Source organism: Trichomycterus rosablanca, chromosome 14, assembly GCF_030014385.1.
Source record: "Trichomycterus rosablanca isolate fTriRos1 chromosome 14, fTriRos1.hap1, whole genome shotgun sequence".
NCBI lineage: Eukaryota > Metazoa > Chordata > Actinopteri > Siluriformes > Trichomycteridae > Trichomycterus > Trichomycterus rosablanca.
In genome coordinates, this window is record NC_086001.1 from 6,280,762 (window position 1) to 6,295,506 (window position 14,745).

A 14,745-nucleotide genomic window follows, 5' to 3' on the forward strand; every position below is an offset into this window, starting at 1 on the left:
TGGTTTCATGATGTTCATGCTGGTATTTGTTTATGCTGGTATTTGCAGTGGCTGTGTTTTGATGCCAGTTATGCTTAACATTTGTTGTGCTTATGTGCTGGTGCTGGTGACAGACTAGTTGTAATTTAAAACAAACCTAATTTAGCAGGACAGCTGGTGTGTTAGACAGGGATTTTTTTGCTTTCTGAATATATCATGATTGTAACATTACAGCAATATTTTTGTTAAAAAAAAAGACATATAAAAATATAAATACCATTGCATTTTTAAGTTTTTTTCTGGTTTTTTTTCTGACAAACTTATAAGAAATGTGTTATAAGTCTATAACAACTATATAATAACTATGTAGGAAAACATTAATAGCATATTAATAACAAGTCTATAATGAAGACACCTTTAGAATGACTGTAGTAGGTGGAACTTTTTCTTTTTCTTGAGTCTCATTGGTCAGAGCCTGGTTATTATGCATCTCTGTTGCAATATCCTTCTTTTCTGCTGGCCCTGCCTCCTCATTGCTTGCAGCGACCTGGCAGCATTTGCAGCAGCAGCAGCATCGAGTAGTCATGAATGTTATTTTTCTGTCCCATGGTTCAAGTGAGCGAGCCCACAAAGGCAGGAAGTCCCATGTTTGTAAAAAAGAAGGGAGTTTCTCTGGAAACCGTGACTGCATAAAGTTGATTGAAATGATGAACAGAATGACCACCGCCACTGGGATGAGGACAGCAAGAAGAGCCCACAGGCCGGCCAGTGACAAACCAAAAACCAGCAAAGGAATAAAAAAGAAACAAAGAACCACATAGAAAATGGCAAACCAGCGGTAGCGCGCAGTTATATTGCCCAACGACTTGGCTAGGTGGATGGGGACACGCATGAAGGGCAGGACGTACCACAGCATTATTCCTGAGATGTTGAAAAACAGGTGAACAAGAGCAATCTGTAAAAAAAAAAATATATATAGATAAGAATTTATACACTTGCCAAAAATATAAATAAAAATAGCAGCACCAAAACATCACACATTCATTCAAAAATTTTACATTTTTCATTTTAAATTACAGTCAGGTTTAGGTCCTTTTTGTTTATTTGTACACTAAACCAATTTATATTGAAATGTTTTAAATTTTAAATGCTTATAATAATGGTAAGATTAAAGAGCATTTTTCTCTCTCACCTTCCAAATAGAAAACATGGTGGTATTGTTAGATGTTATTTTTGGAAATTTGGTGGCCTTACAATCATGTGTTTAGCCATTTCCTAATTTATATAGACCAAAACACATCTGACCGCATTTACTTTCTGCATTCTCTGATCTTCCCCACATTAATAAATAACTAAGGAGAACTTCTCCTGTGTCACCTCATATTTAAAGTTCAGTGAAAGAGAAATGTATGAATAAATGGGTTTGGTGTATATACCTGTAATGAGTTAGTCAGTGTTTCTCCAGGACTGGCCAGTGCTGCCAGTATGGCTGTGGATGTTGTACCAATATTGGAGCCAAGAGAAAGTGGATATGCTCTTTCAATACTAATCACACCGAGTCCTATACAAACAAAAACACACACATAAACCACACAAATAATTCACTATTTCTTTGTTCTTTACTGTAAACTTCACCACCACATCAAACTGGTGTTTGTGGAGTTTTTATTTTATTGCTGTGATGAGATTAATGCATTTCACAGCAGCATCCCATACCATAAAAACTAAATACTAAATACACTGAATAATTCCACCTGCAATGGTGTTGGTTCTATTTAGACATACTGTTTAGAACACATTTAGTTTGGGACACAGCCTTTAAGACTGGTCTTGTTTTTATTATCTAAATGGTTTTTTTCTTGTGAACTATTTTGTCTTTTTTAATGCATTTTCTCCCCTTTTTTTCCCTCCACCAATGCTGATCCCTGCCCGGATTGAGGAGAACAAAGCTAGCCCGCGTCCCCTCCCCTCTTTTAAGTTGAAACTTTCATTTTCTTAATGCAAACATATATTTTTAGTCCATTACGTTATGTATTGCTGATCAAAAGCACAACTCGGGACAATAGATCTGCAGAGTCAGTGTTTACGTGTAGTGTTTTAATCTTGTTGTGACTCTAAATATTTCTTACACAGAAAATTGTACCAAAAATTTGGCTAAATGCTAAAATTGATTTGTTACTGCACATAGCAGAGTTTGGTACCTTTTAAGACGTTCAAATGGAAAATGGTGACATCCACATATTTTTTTTACCACATCCTACACATTTTTGGTCATTTTGGTTTTGAAATAAAAAAATCTAATTCTTCACTGGTGTTGAGTAATGATCACTTTTGCAAAAATTCAGGACAGATGGTTTTACTATGATGATCACATCAAGATACATTGCATAAAGAAAGCTAAAATAATGTATAATAAATATATATATTGGTTAAGCTCTGCTGAACTATTATCACATATAGGTGGAAGCTTCATGTGCTCAGCTAATAAATCTTTTATATTCGTCTTTCAAAACTGGGAATAAATAAAAAGACTTTTGTATTGAATGGATGAATGGATGAATATATTAATTTAAACACTGACCTACGAGAGGAGTGATGGCAGAGGTAAAGACTGAGCTGCTCTGCACGATGAAGGTCATTCCTGCTCCCACCATGATGGCAATGTATCCAGTCACCCATGAAAATGGAAAGGGGAAATCTGCCCAAGAAAAAAAACAAAACAAAACCTTGAATTGGTTGAAATATTTGTTGATAGATGAATGGATGGATCCATAGGTGGACTCTGACCTGTGTTGATGATCTTCTTGATTACAACTGCTACCTGCCCTTTTAGCATGGAGTTGAGAAGTTTGACAATAAAAATGAGGCAGGTACAGAGCACCAGGAGAGACCCAGCCAGAAGAATAAGTCCCACCGCCAGGTCCGGCAGAGTTGTGTTTACAAAAATATGTCCACCTATAGCCAGAAGGTGTATAAAATAATTAACCAAGAATATGAATAACCAAGATAGCATAATTAGTGCTGCTTTCTGGATAGAATGGATGTTACTGTTGACTCTGCTATCAATCCAACAAGCACTAGCCAACCTTAGAGGTCTCTTCTGTTTTGTCTGGTACCAGCAGAGAAACAAAAGAGGTTTTGTGCTTACATTTCTGAATATTGATGATTTCTGAGACATTCTTCAATTCCCAACAGGAGACACCAGTGCAGTTCACTATAGTCACATTCTGCAGAGACTGAAAGTAAAGGTACAGTTCTATCATTGTACAATTACATTATATTCACTGCAGATGCTTTTATCCTAAGGGAATTAAAATTTTAAATAAATATCATCCAAGCAATTAAGGGTTATGGACATTACTCAAGGGCCCAACTCTCCCTGGCAGTGTTAAGGCTTAAAATCCCGTCTATTAACTAAGTTCAGTGATTTCAGCCACAGTGGTCGATAAGATGTGTATAAAATTCATTTTATAAATAACAATATGTTTTTGTGGCCACAGTTTGAAAAAGGTCCTTTACATCTCCAGAATAAATGTACTGCTATCCTATAGCAGTGTTAGCATGGGTGAGGTCAGGAAACTTGCACGCCAGACGGGTGCACTGACTTAAAGTTTTAAATGAAAGGCATTCTCCATTGTATCTGCCTCAGTTTTCTCTGGCCCTTGATAAACTGGAGCACAACAAACAAAAAGCTGGTACACTGAGTGCTGCTCAGCAACATGGGTTTTAGAGACCTGGGTTTAATCCTTAATTTAAGTCACTGTTTAAAAGAAATAAGTTAAAGGATAAGTTCAGTGTTTCCATATATGAAAAGTACCTGTATTGACAGCCACTGTTTGACCCTTGAGTAAAACATTAAACACTGAACCTAACAAAAGTAAAATGCAAAGTGTAATTTAAACATACCGTATTTGTAGATGTTTTACACCAGACCTTGATTAGACTTTTATTTTTGGCCTCAGGGTCTCCGGTAGCAATTTCACCAATGACCGACTCATCCAACTGCAAGAGAAATGCATTCACAATTATTTAAGAACACACTTAAGGTCAGTAGATCAGTAGATTCCATTGTTGTTGGCATCACAAAGATTTCACATCACAAAGACTTCTGCAACCATTCTAACCATTTTAACCTTGAGTTTTAAGTATACTGAGGGTTTGAATGTACATGCAACAGTGGGGATAGGTCAGAAATGTAACCCAATTGTCAACTGATGCTGACAGGACAACTGTCTTGTTGGTCAGATATACTGTAATCCAAGAACCACCAAGAAACAGGACTGACGTAAATTAGAAGCTGCTTGAACACAAGTGTCCCAGTCCACAACTAAATAAGTGATACATTCACTGATGCACAGAAAAAAAGCCCCTGTCATGTAATATTCCAGAAAATCTATAACCTGCTTCTTAAACTTTGTGTACAGAGCCTTTAAGAATTTATAGTTGTAATGTGTGTGGCCTAGTTGCATGATATTGTTAGTTTTCCATATGCACCACCAAATTAATGATATGTATTGTTTTGGAAAAAGTTATTATTTTTTTAAAGAAAAAAGTCACAGAAATCATTGCAAACCCAAGACTGTCCTGACATACTTGTCTGTAACAAGTTTAGTCTTTAGATTTTATAAAATACTGAAATTCAATCACACCCATACACACTCTTACCTCGATTATAGAGTGGGTGACTGGGTCGGTGATGACATTAAGCAGCATGGGTGCATTTTCTCCACTCTCGATGTGAAAGGAGGTGACGATGAGATCGGTGAGGCGATACAAGAAACCAGTTGCCGCCTCTAGAGGCAACAGCACTAGCACAGAGAGCCAGTTAAAGAAATCATGTACCGTTGCACCACCAAACGCCCTGCCAACATTTAACAGTGGAATTGTTAAAATAAAGCATCAGGTGTAAACATATTAACTGTAAGTTTGAACCTTAAAGAGCTTTAAACTTTAGTGAGAAGAGCTAACCTGCGGAATTGATTCCGATCTCCTGCCTGAGTCATGGCTACCACTGTATTCGTGACTGATGTACCGATGTTGGTGCCCATGATGATGGGCACTGCAATGGAGACCTTCAGCACTGTGTGAACAATGGAACATGATTATTATCCTCTCAACATTAGTTGCCATTTTTCTCATTGTTATTATTATTACTGTTACTTACATCCTGAGGACACCATGCTGACCACGATGGACGATGAAGTGCTAGAGCTCTGGACTAGCAGAGTGACAAGAACACCAATGACCAGGCCAGCCAGTGGGTTCGACAACACCTCGTCCTCCTGGAAAATATCTCCAGCCGCCTTACCTAATGAACAGTTATTAGATAAGTCTACACACCTGGGTACAACACAGCTCTATTGTGTACAGTGAATGAAATATCACTCATTTTTGTAATTAACTCATTAAGGTTGTGTAACATTGACTGTAGTTTTCCATTAATTAAACAGTTAAAGTCAAAAGTTTATTTACACTTGTTAAAATCAGTATTTCATGGCAGTCTTACAATGTCAGTGATTTCTGCAACTGTTTCTGATATGATTAAAATGCAATAAAAATACAAAAATAAATAAATCAAAGATTTTTAATAACCACTACCAAGCTTAGCCATCATTATGGTCAGATCATTGATCAATCCACTTCTCAGAAATGGTGGAGTTTAACCCAATTAGTTTCTTTCTGGCACAAACTTCAGTTCATGTATTCATAAGCTTTGGTGTCACATTAAGCGTGTGTGTGGTGGTTACCTCCAACAAGTTGAAATGCAGAGCTAAGGATGTCCAGGGAACAAACAAAGGTGTAGAGCAAACCCAACAGCAGGACAAACTTCATTATTGCGATACAGACCCTCTTCACCTTTCCTTTAGTGTCCAGATCTATAAAAAACAAAAAGTTGTACTGCTGTATTTATATTCCTCTGGTTCATATTATAGACATGTCCTCAGCTTTAATGCTCACAAGACTTAATAAATGACCAGCATCTTATCACACAATGGTTATGGAGGGAAACACAGTCTGCTGCTGTAGTTTACACTTGCACAATAAGAACCCTATAGAATTTTCAAGATTATTGATGATGAATGAAAAGACTGTAGATGTACTGGGCAATGGTGGTTCCATGTTATAAGTACTGGAGTATTTGTCATAAGGCTAAGACTTTCTGTTTGCTAAACTTTCACTATTTGGCTCCTAAGCAAGGCGGTTAGATTAATTTTGGTCTTAATTTTAAGTGGCTTTAAATAAAAATGAAAAAAGTGACTGTTAAAAGCACAAATGCAAATGTTTTCACTTGCACAAATGCAAATGTTTTGGTTTTTAACTGCATATGCAAAGTCCAATAAAGTGTCCCAACATCAGTTATCTACTACTATCACAACACTGGTGAAAATGATTTTGTAGATTTCATACCTCCCCATTTTACCCCGGAGTCCTGTAACTCTGAACTGTCCCAGGGGTTTTCATCCTTTCCATGGTCTTCAGGGATGAGAGAGACAGTGGAGACGGCAGGAATAGTACAAACCAATTTGTCTTCCATAACTGTGTATGTGTGAGAAAGAAGGGGGGTATAGAGACAGACACAAATTTAACTTATTAATTAGACAGACAGACAGACTAAATAGACAGATACGGTAGATAGAGTGGAAAATCGACTTACCGCTAAGTCCATTTGGTTGATGCTCGAGTGGACTGTTCTTGAAATCTTGTGTAGGTGCCATTTTCTGTAACATGCACATACACATGAACACACAGTGTCAGTGCTGCTTTTACTGATCTACCACCCTCTTATCAACACTTCATTAACATGATTATTCATGTTGAGCTTAAACATACAGTTCAATAATGTGAATGAATAGATGAGCTGAATAATTAAAAATTATGTAGATGAATAGATGAGATGAATAATGAATGTTATGTAGTTTTAGAAAAATGTAGATGATACTTTGTTCATTTCTCAATTATAACTATTAAAACGTTTTTTTTTTTTTTTTTTAAAGAGTAGGGTCTTAACTTGCAGATACAGTAATGAACAGTGTTTCATAACAAGGGTTTTACGAAGTATCCCCAAGCTCCTCTGGTCATATTCAATACAAATAAAGTAGTTTTTAGCAGTGCTATCTGAGGGTTTAAAGGCTCCACCCATTCTTGTTTGTAAGCCTGTTTTATAGCTCCTTTAAAACCAATAATGTTCAATCTTTGAACATTAAAATGTTAAAAAGTTTTAAAAAGCTGTCTTTTTTGGGATCATTTCACAAACTGTCCAGTCCTACATTGCCCCGTCTCACCATTTTGTAATGTGTTGCAACAATTTCCCTCAGACAGAAGAATCAGTATTTCAGATTTTTCTTTAAGGAAGAAATGAATTTATGGGGTTCAGATCAAAGACAAAAAAGCACCACACACTGTTATCAGCAAGTCCAAAAACCAGTCATGGTATGGGGCTGTGTCAGTGCCCTTGGCAAAGGTAATTTACACTTCTGTGATGGCAGCATTAATGCAGAAGAGTACATTGAGATTTTAGTGCCACATATGCTGCCTTCAACATTTCCAGGGTCAACTATGCATGTTTTAACAAGGTAATGCACATATTACAAAGGCATGGCTGCAGAAGAAGTCGGTACAGTCACTGGACTGGACTGCCTCCTCAGTAGAGAATGAGTGGAGAATTTAAAAATGATAATATGAGACAACAACAACCCTGTACTGATGCCACCTTCAGACGTTTTTGCAGAAACAATTGGATAAAACAACACGGCATGGTATCCTCACTGCCAAAACGTCTTAAGTGCCTCCAGTGAGATCCAGATTTGAATCTCAGTGGTGCTGTTGGCCAGTCAGGCATCTCTACAAACATAATTGGCTATGTCTGGATGGATAACCCTACAATGGATTGGCGCCCTGTCCAGGGAACTGGACCGGCCATGACTCTGATCAGGATAAAGCAGTTGATGAAAATTAGTGTTTTCACATCAAAACACCTAATTTAAAAATCTTCATTAGCACCAGATACTTTATGAATGTTTAAGTTTACTTACCCTAATTGGTGTTAGCAGGTCTGGTGGGATGTTACTGGTCTATGTTATCTTGCCTGGACTTCCAGTGGCTGTTTGTATCACTCTATATAAGTGATTGAACAGACACCCACACACCTGGACAGGTGCACAGACCGTGCAGTTCTCTCTGGAGAATCTTTGTGCATGTTTTATAACCTGCTCAGTGATAACCACACCAATGACAAAGTGCACATGATGATATCTGTGTGTGTGTGTGTGTGTGTGTGTGTGTGTGTGTGTGATTTGACATTTCTTTAATCTCTTGCTCTAACACTTAAGACATTTACACCATTTAGCAGACTCTTTAATCCAAGCAACTTACAACTGTGACAGAAACAATGAGTAGCCCATTTAACCATCCCTTCCTCAGTCACAGCCAACTGTGTTTGTGTATGAGCAAACTCCAGAGCTGAAGATCTTAGCAGTGGGCTAGCACAATAGCTCATTAGCTGCACCACCAGAATGCCATTATTGTGTGTATGTGTTTAGTAAAGTATTTACATAAATGTAATTAAATTTAACAAAAATCAACATACCTGATTACATGGTGTAATGTGCTAAATGTAACATAATAAATGATTAACTATATATCCAAATGTATTAATTATGCACGAGGGTGGCACAGTGTTCTAATCGAATCTTAGCTGTCCTATTGACCAACCAGGCTTCTATACAGACACAATTGGTTGTATGTCTGTAGGTGGAAAAACAGTGGTGTACTTCATTGCTGCTACAATTACAGACTCTAAGGGTAGCAAGGGGTGGTTGATCTCCATAGTAAAACTGCGGCCTGTGAGAAATTTAACAGGTGAAAAGAAGTGGTCAGTATCAGCATGTAGGAGGGGGAACGTATCAGTTTAACAGCTGGTAGTGTGAGTACCGTTCAGCATCATGGGCCCTTGGGACCTGGGTTCAGTCCTCATCTTCAGTCAACGTCTGTAAGGAGTTAAGCATATTTTCTGTGTCTATGTGGGTACTCTTAAACACATGCAGCCCCATGTGTAAAAAGGAAACCTGGAATTCAAATAACAAAAAATGTTATTTAAAAAATAGTAACAGCTAAAAAGCTTTTTATTTGTTAAAAGGTAAAAAGAATACAGCAAACTATAATATTTACAGCAACTTACAACATGAACTGAATACAGTTGAGGTTTAAGGGCTATGTTTAGGGGCCCAACAGTGACAACTTGGCAAGTGCTAATGTTTAAACCAGTGACTTTCCCATCAATAGCCCAGTACTTTAACCACTAAGCTACCACTGCCCTACAATTAAAGCTAAAATAAAACAATATAGTTTAAAAACATACTAACATATATCGTAAATGAACTGTTAGTATGGCTGATAAATAATGCATTACAATTTTGTAGTTGGTAGTTTAGCATTATTTGGGGGAAAACGGAGTTTTGCTGCCACCTTGTGGTTACATGTAGGAACAGCGTTATAATATTAATATTTGGACCAGCAGGTGGCGGTAAAGTGTATATTCACTTAAGCAGCACAGAGAAAATACAGAGCAGTGCCTTTGACTCGTTTGACCCAACACTCGTTACTGCTGTTTTTGTTTATTTGTACTATTAAATTATTTGTTTTATTAATTTGATAAAGAAATGTAATTAAAATGTCTCAGTCTTCATCAGATTTTACTGAACGTGGAGCAGAGTCTAATCCGGTACTGGTTATGATAGCTAATGCTAATGCTAACCATATAGAGACAGTCCAGTTTAAACACTGTTGCTATTGGTTACTGATTATTATTATTATTAATATTGTTATTATTATTCGTAGTAATTGTTGTAGTAATAATAATTTTATTTTTTATTTTGTATTTGTAATATTGTAACTATTATAAAGTATTAACATATGTTATTGGATCACGTGCTTCTTTGTCTAAGTAAATATTTATTAATTAAATTTCTCTTATAAATTCATTTATCATTTCATTCATTTATCGTTTTTTTTTCTTGAAAATCTGCTTGAAAATATACATACTGTAACTGTCATTTCACTTTGTGTCAGAGCTTTCCAAATTCCTCATTACTGATTATGATTATGATTGACTTCAGCTGGAGACTTCTCTGTGCCCATATGAATAGACCTAGCCATTAAACAGTCATTATTATAGGAAGGTCTGGTGAACAGTGTACAGATCTGAGAAAGCAGCTTAAGAAACTTAATGACCCAAAATCAGTGTACAAAGAATTGTACAACAAAAGTAAAAAGTACAAGGTCAGGAGGAAAATCCTGTCCCCTTATTTTAAGAGGAGATTTATCCTCATGGTCATGTCATCCAAAAAACACCAAAATAACTGTTTGCCATTCATAAGGAGGTGCTGAAACAGCACCTGCTTTAGTAAAGAAGCCCTTGCTTGAATGTCATCTAAGATATCCAATATAAGATATGATATACTCTATGTAGATCTTTGACCCAGCAGATTTTCAATAAATCCTCAAATCCATCTCTCCTATAATTATGTTTTTTTTTTCACTCATTCAGTCACAGACACTGTTGCCAAAAATAGAGTCAGAAAAACCCAAGACTTTCATGCAGTTCATTGTGGAATAGACAGGGATGTCTTGAATGTTTGTGTGATAAGTGGAAGTGATAATTATTAATAATTGTTTAGGGTTCGTTAGGAGTGGGCTACATTCCTACAGAGGAGGAGAAAAGAGTCTTCAAAGAGTGTGATCATGAGAGCTTCTGGTACAGATGTGAGTGTATATACATTTACATATACACATACAGCCATGCCATCTCTATAAGTAGACACTGGCAGTAGAAGTATTCATATTAAAAAGCTTAATGACTTAAGGATTTTGTTGGCACATTTAACTTCTGGAAAGTAGTGTAAATAAGTGCAATGCCTAGTTGCGGCTGAAGAGATGCATGGTTAAAAACACTAAACCTAATAATGAGTTATACTGCATGTACTGATCTCTCTTTCTGTGTGTGTGTGTGTGTGTGTGTCTCTCAGCTGTACCTATATCAGCTAGCAGTATGGCGCTAACACAGCTTCTCATCTCTAGAGGTGTGTGTTCTTCCCTGTGTTTGTACACTATCACTTTGTTTACTTTTATTTATTCAAATGAAGCTGATGTTTATTTTTTGTAGGATTTTTGACGTCATCTACGAGGTTTGGTTCTCTGCCCAAAGTGTTCTGTAAGTTTAAAACATACTGATGTTACATTAGCTTGTTTGTGTGTTGGACATAATAGTGTGTGTGTGTGTGTGTGTGTGTGTGTAGTTGCCGGTGTGTGTGGTTATTTTGCAGGTAAGGTGTCTTACATGAGGACATGTCAGGAGAAGTTCCTTCGTTTGGAGAACTCACCGCTTGCAGAAGCTCTCCGACAGAGACGCCAACATCAGCACCCGCCGCAGTGAGTGTGTTTACATGCACGCTTCGACTTCCTGAAGTAATCATGCATTTAAGTGTGACAGTACACAGTCAAGCGAGCTTTATGGTGCCATGGGCTTAGAGGCTAACGTGTAAGAGTAAAACTTCTGCTTCAAAACTCTTTAAGCCTGAGAGGAGTTAATTTATCACATGAACAAAGAAAAAGCAAGAGATTCATTAAAGCACAAAACATTTTTTACTTTCTCCCTTTGTGTGTGTTTGTTTGTGTGTGTGTGTACGTGTGTGCGTGTGTGTGTGTGTGTGTGTGTTAGTTTGGGTAATGTTCCCTCAGATGAGAAGCCTCAGTTTGGTGGGTTGGTTCAGTCTGACATTGTCACCGAGTCCCCATATTCCTCTTCACAATCATCACTCAGATACCCACCACAAACAAACGGTAAACCTAAACAAACACACAGTTCCAAATATCACCCTGATCCCTGCAGTCCTTCCCTAGTACAGAGGAGCACAGAGAAACTAATATGAATGTTCATCTGTAGCACAAAATATTTTCCAGACACAAACAAAGCAATGTCACAGACTTAATACATCAACCGTAACATTTATTTATACTGACTGATTTATCTCGATCAAGGTTCCTTTTACATGGAAAGGACATGCCAAACTCCTCACAGACAGTGAGTGGATGTGAGACTTAAACCAGCTCTTCACCTGCACCACTGTCCAGCCCTGTGTGATATTTCTCTGTTGCTGTAGCATATACTGTAATAAACTCTAAAAGTATAAAAGTACCATGTATTGTGTTGATTTTTTTTTTATTGTAACCTTTTAGAGGTGCATGATGAGGAAGAAGAAATGCAGAAGAAACCGATTCTGTATGATGAACTGCGCAGCAGAAACAGAGAAAGCTACGATAAAACACACAGAGAAACACTGAAACAGGAAGGTGAGAACTGTCAGTCAGACTGCTGTTAGTATGGAGGCATATTCATAATAAAATAGAGTTTGTATAGAGAGACAATTATGCAGATGTTGACTTAATTTAATGTTGATTTACTCTGATTACAGTGAAGAAGAATAAATATGGAGATCAGTGGGAGGAATGAGAACAGGAACCTCATCTGGAACTGGTTCAGATGATAAGATGTCACAGTATTTCTGTATTTATTCAATGTGAATAAAAATTCTACTACATAAACTCAACCTGCTGTTTTTTTTCTGCTGCTATTAATGAAAAGGAAGACATGAGAAATGGGAAAAAATAAAAGAATAAAAAAGGTAAGAAGGGACAATATGTTACACTCTATCCTAGTAATTCGAAATTTCAAAGCTCTGGATTTTGAAAAGAAGGAAACGACACAAAGGAAGAAAGACAGAAAAAGGAAAAGAATGAAACATACATAGCCAGGTCACTGAATTAATTTTGGTTTATGGTTTAGCATGTATAGTAACTTCAGTTTTAGTTTAGGAAAAAACTATTTATAAAATGAGCAAACTACAAACTACACTACAAATCAATAAGCCATGTGTCGTTGTCGACAGTCTTTAGAATAATTTCTACTTAAATGTACTTAAATCTGATTCTGGTTCTATGCTGTTTATTTTAGCATTTTATGTGATTTATATCCGACATCAAAGCTATTTTTTCTAACCTGCATGCGCAGACCATCATTCCACCCAAAATGAGTTACATTCAAAAGAACCTAGCTGAATCAAAAAACAAGATTTAACTGTAATTATGACTTTTAAACTAGTGTTGAAATGGTTGTTCTCAGATTTTATTATATTTATTTATTTATTAGGATTTTAACGTCATATTTTACACACTTTGGTTACATTCATGACAGGACAGGTAGTTATTGGTTACATAAGGTTCATCAGTTCACAAGTTTCAACGTTCACAGTCATGGACAATTTTGTATCTCCAATTCACCTCACTTGCACGTCTATGGACTGTTGGAGGAAACTGGAGCTCCCGGAGGAAACCCACACAGACACGAGGAGAACATACAAATTCCACACAGACAGGACCCGGACCTCCCCACCTGGGAATCGAAGTCAGTGAGGCGACAGTGCTACCCACTGAGCCACCGTGCTGCCCCGTTCTCAGATTTTCACCTTATATATTATATAAGGGTCATTCTATAATTTGGGGTACATTTCACATCTCCAAAAAAGTACAAAAAAATTGTTCTCTCTCAATAGAACAATCAGTGGTTCAAATTAAACAAAGCTTAAACATAATTATTTTTTATTTTATTTAAAAGGGCAAGTAGATGTAGACTACTAGGTAACTTAGTTGACAGGTAACATAGTTGACAATTTCCCTATTTTGACCCATAACTTCAGTGGTAGACCTTGCCTGGCTGACCACATGTCATTTCTTGAACAGAATAATGTCTAATTTGAACATACATTTGAATTAAAATTATTAAACAAATTGTAACCATAACAATGTATGTAACATAGTTGACGGTCAATTAATATACTCATTGACAATGTTCTATTATAGATAAAATATTTAAAAAAATAAGAGAACATTCACCACAGTTTGTTCAATATGCCCTCCACAGAGAAAAATGATATCATGTAATGCTGGTATCATAGTTTTAGAACAAACCATTTTTGAGTTGCTGAGTGGAGTTCTGTTAGTAACATAGTTGACAGAACTTTTGCGGACAATAATAAATAAATATATTTAAATTATTTAAAAGAGATATTTAAAATATAAAATATTATTTTTCTTTAGTATTTAAACTATTGAAATAAATTAAAAAAAAGATGTTGATGCCCTTAATAATTTTATTCATTATTTTGAAACCAAGGCACCCTCAACTTAAAAAACAGACACAGCAAAAACTGTTCATTTAGGAAGATCATGAGAAATTTCAAGCTAAATGAAGCATAGGATGCACATAATGTTTTTGTGATATTACAACATGTTTTCCATTAATAGGTAAAATATGAAATTTTTAAAGAAAATTGTTAGAATAAATATAATTATTATCACTGGACATGGAATGTACCCCAAATTATAGAATGACTCATAAATGTTCGGTATAATCACTCGTTGTAGTTTCCTGTAATGTTTTGTTGGTAGTTGTATAGAATTATAGGCTCATTAACATTTTGATACACATTAGTGGCACCAATCAGAGTTAAAGTAGGGATGTTTTTCTGTTCACATTGTCAAACACATTTGAGAAAAAGATGTAGTTTGACAGTGTGAATGCCCCCTTTCAGTTTGACAAGTTAAATAGCTTTAAGATTATTGGGCTTTACACGCTTTATTACTGTTTATAATATGTTTCTATAAATTTAATAAATGGTAATATATGTGGGACGCTTAATTTTTGAAACACAA

At 36.2% G+C, this 14,745-nt stretch overlaps 2 protein-coding genes across 2 annotated transcripts; one reads left to right on the top strand and one right to left on the bottom strand.

Moving 5' to 3' along the window:
* Positions 1-379: 379 nt before the first annotated feature.
* Positions 380-6,514, bottom strand: slc34a2a (solute carrier family 34 member 2a). The gene is made up of 11 exons (XM_063008560.1): positions 6,388-6,514; positions 5,727-5,855; positions 5,144-5,287; positions 4,948-5,059; positions 4,645-4,840; positions 3,886-3,981; positions 3,128-3,215; positions 2,767-2,934; positions 2,561-2,677; positions 1,416-1,540; positions 380-934 (listed from the first exon to the last, which is right to left on the bottom strand). The coding sequence occupies exons 1-11, from the start codon at positions 6,512-6,514 to the stop codon at positions 380-382; spliced, it is 1,857 nt and encodes a 618-aa protein (XP_062864630.1).
* A 3,042-nt stretch (positions 6,515-9,556) lies between these two features.
* LOC134326465 (OCIA domain-containing protein 1-like) lies at positions 9,557-12,584 on the top strand. The gene is made up of 8 exons (XM_063008643.1): positions 9,557-9,700; positions 10,656-10,740; positions 11,004-11,057; positions 11,141-11,188; positions 11,274-11,406; positions 11,696-11,817; positions 12,214-12,327; positions 12,450-12,584. Exons 1-8 carry the CDS (start codon positions 9,650-9,652, stop codon positions 12,485-12,487), a joined length of 645 nt encoding a protein of 214 aa, XP_062864713.1. The 5' UTR covers positions 9,557-9,649; the 3' UTR covers positions 12,488-12,584.
* The last annotated feature ends 2,161 nt before the right edge of the window (positions 12,585-14,745 follow it).

Coding starts and splice junctions, on each gene's coding strand:
- LOC134326465 (XM_063008643.1), top strand. CDS start 9,650: ATGTCTCAGTCTTCATCAGATTTTACTGAACGTGGAGCAGAGTCTAAT. Junction 9,701..10,655: donor GTGGAGCAGAGTCTAATCCG/GTACTGGTTATG, acceptor ATAATTGTTTAG/GGTTCGTTAGGAGTGGGCTA. Junction 11,189..11,273: donor TTCTCTGCCCAAAGTGTTCT/GTAAGTTTAAAA, acceptor GTGTGTGTGTAG/TTGCCGGTGTGTGTGGTTAT.
- slc34a2a (XM_063008560.1), bottom strand. CDS start 6,514: ATGGAAGACAAATTGGTTTGTACTATTCCTGCCGTCTCCACTGTCTCT. Junction 5,856..6,387: donor CTCCGGGGTAAAATGGGGAG/GTATGAAATCTA, acceptor TGTTTTTTATAG/ATCTGGACACTAAAGGAAAG. Junction 3,982..4,644: donor TCACCCACTCTATAATCGAG/GTAAGAGTGTGT, acceptor TTTCTCTTGCAG/TTGGATGAGTCGGTCATTGG.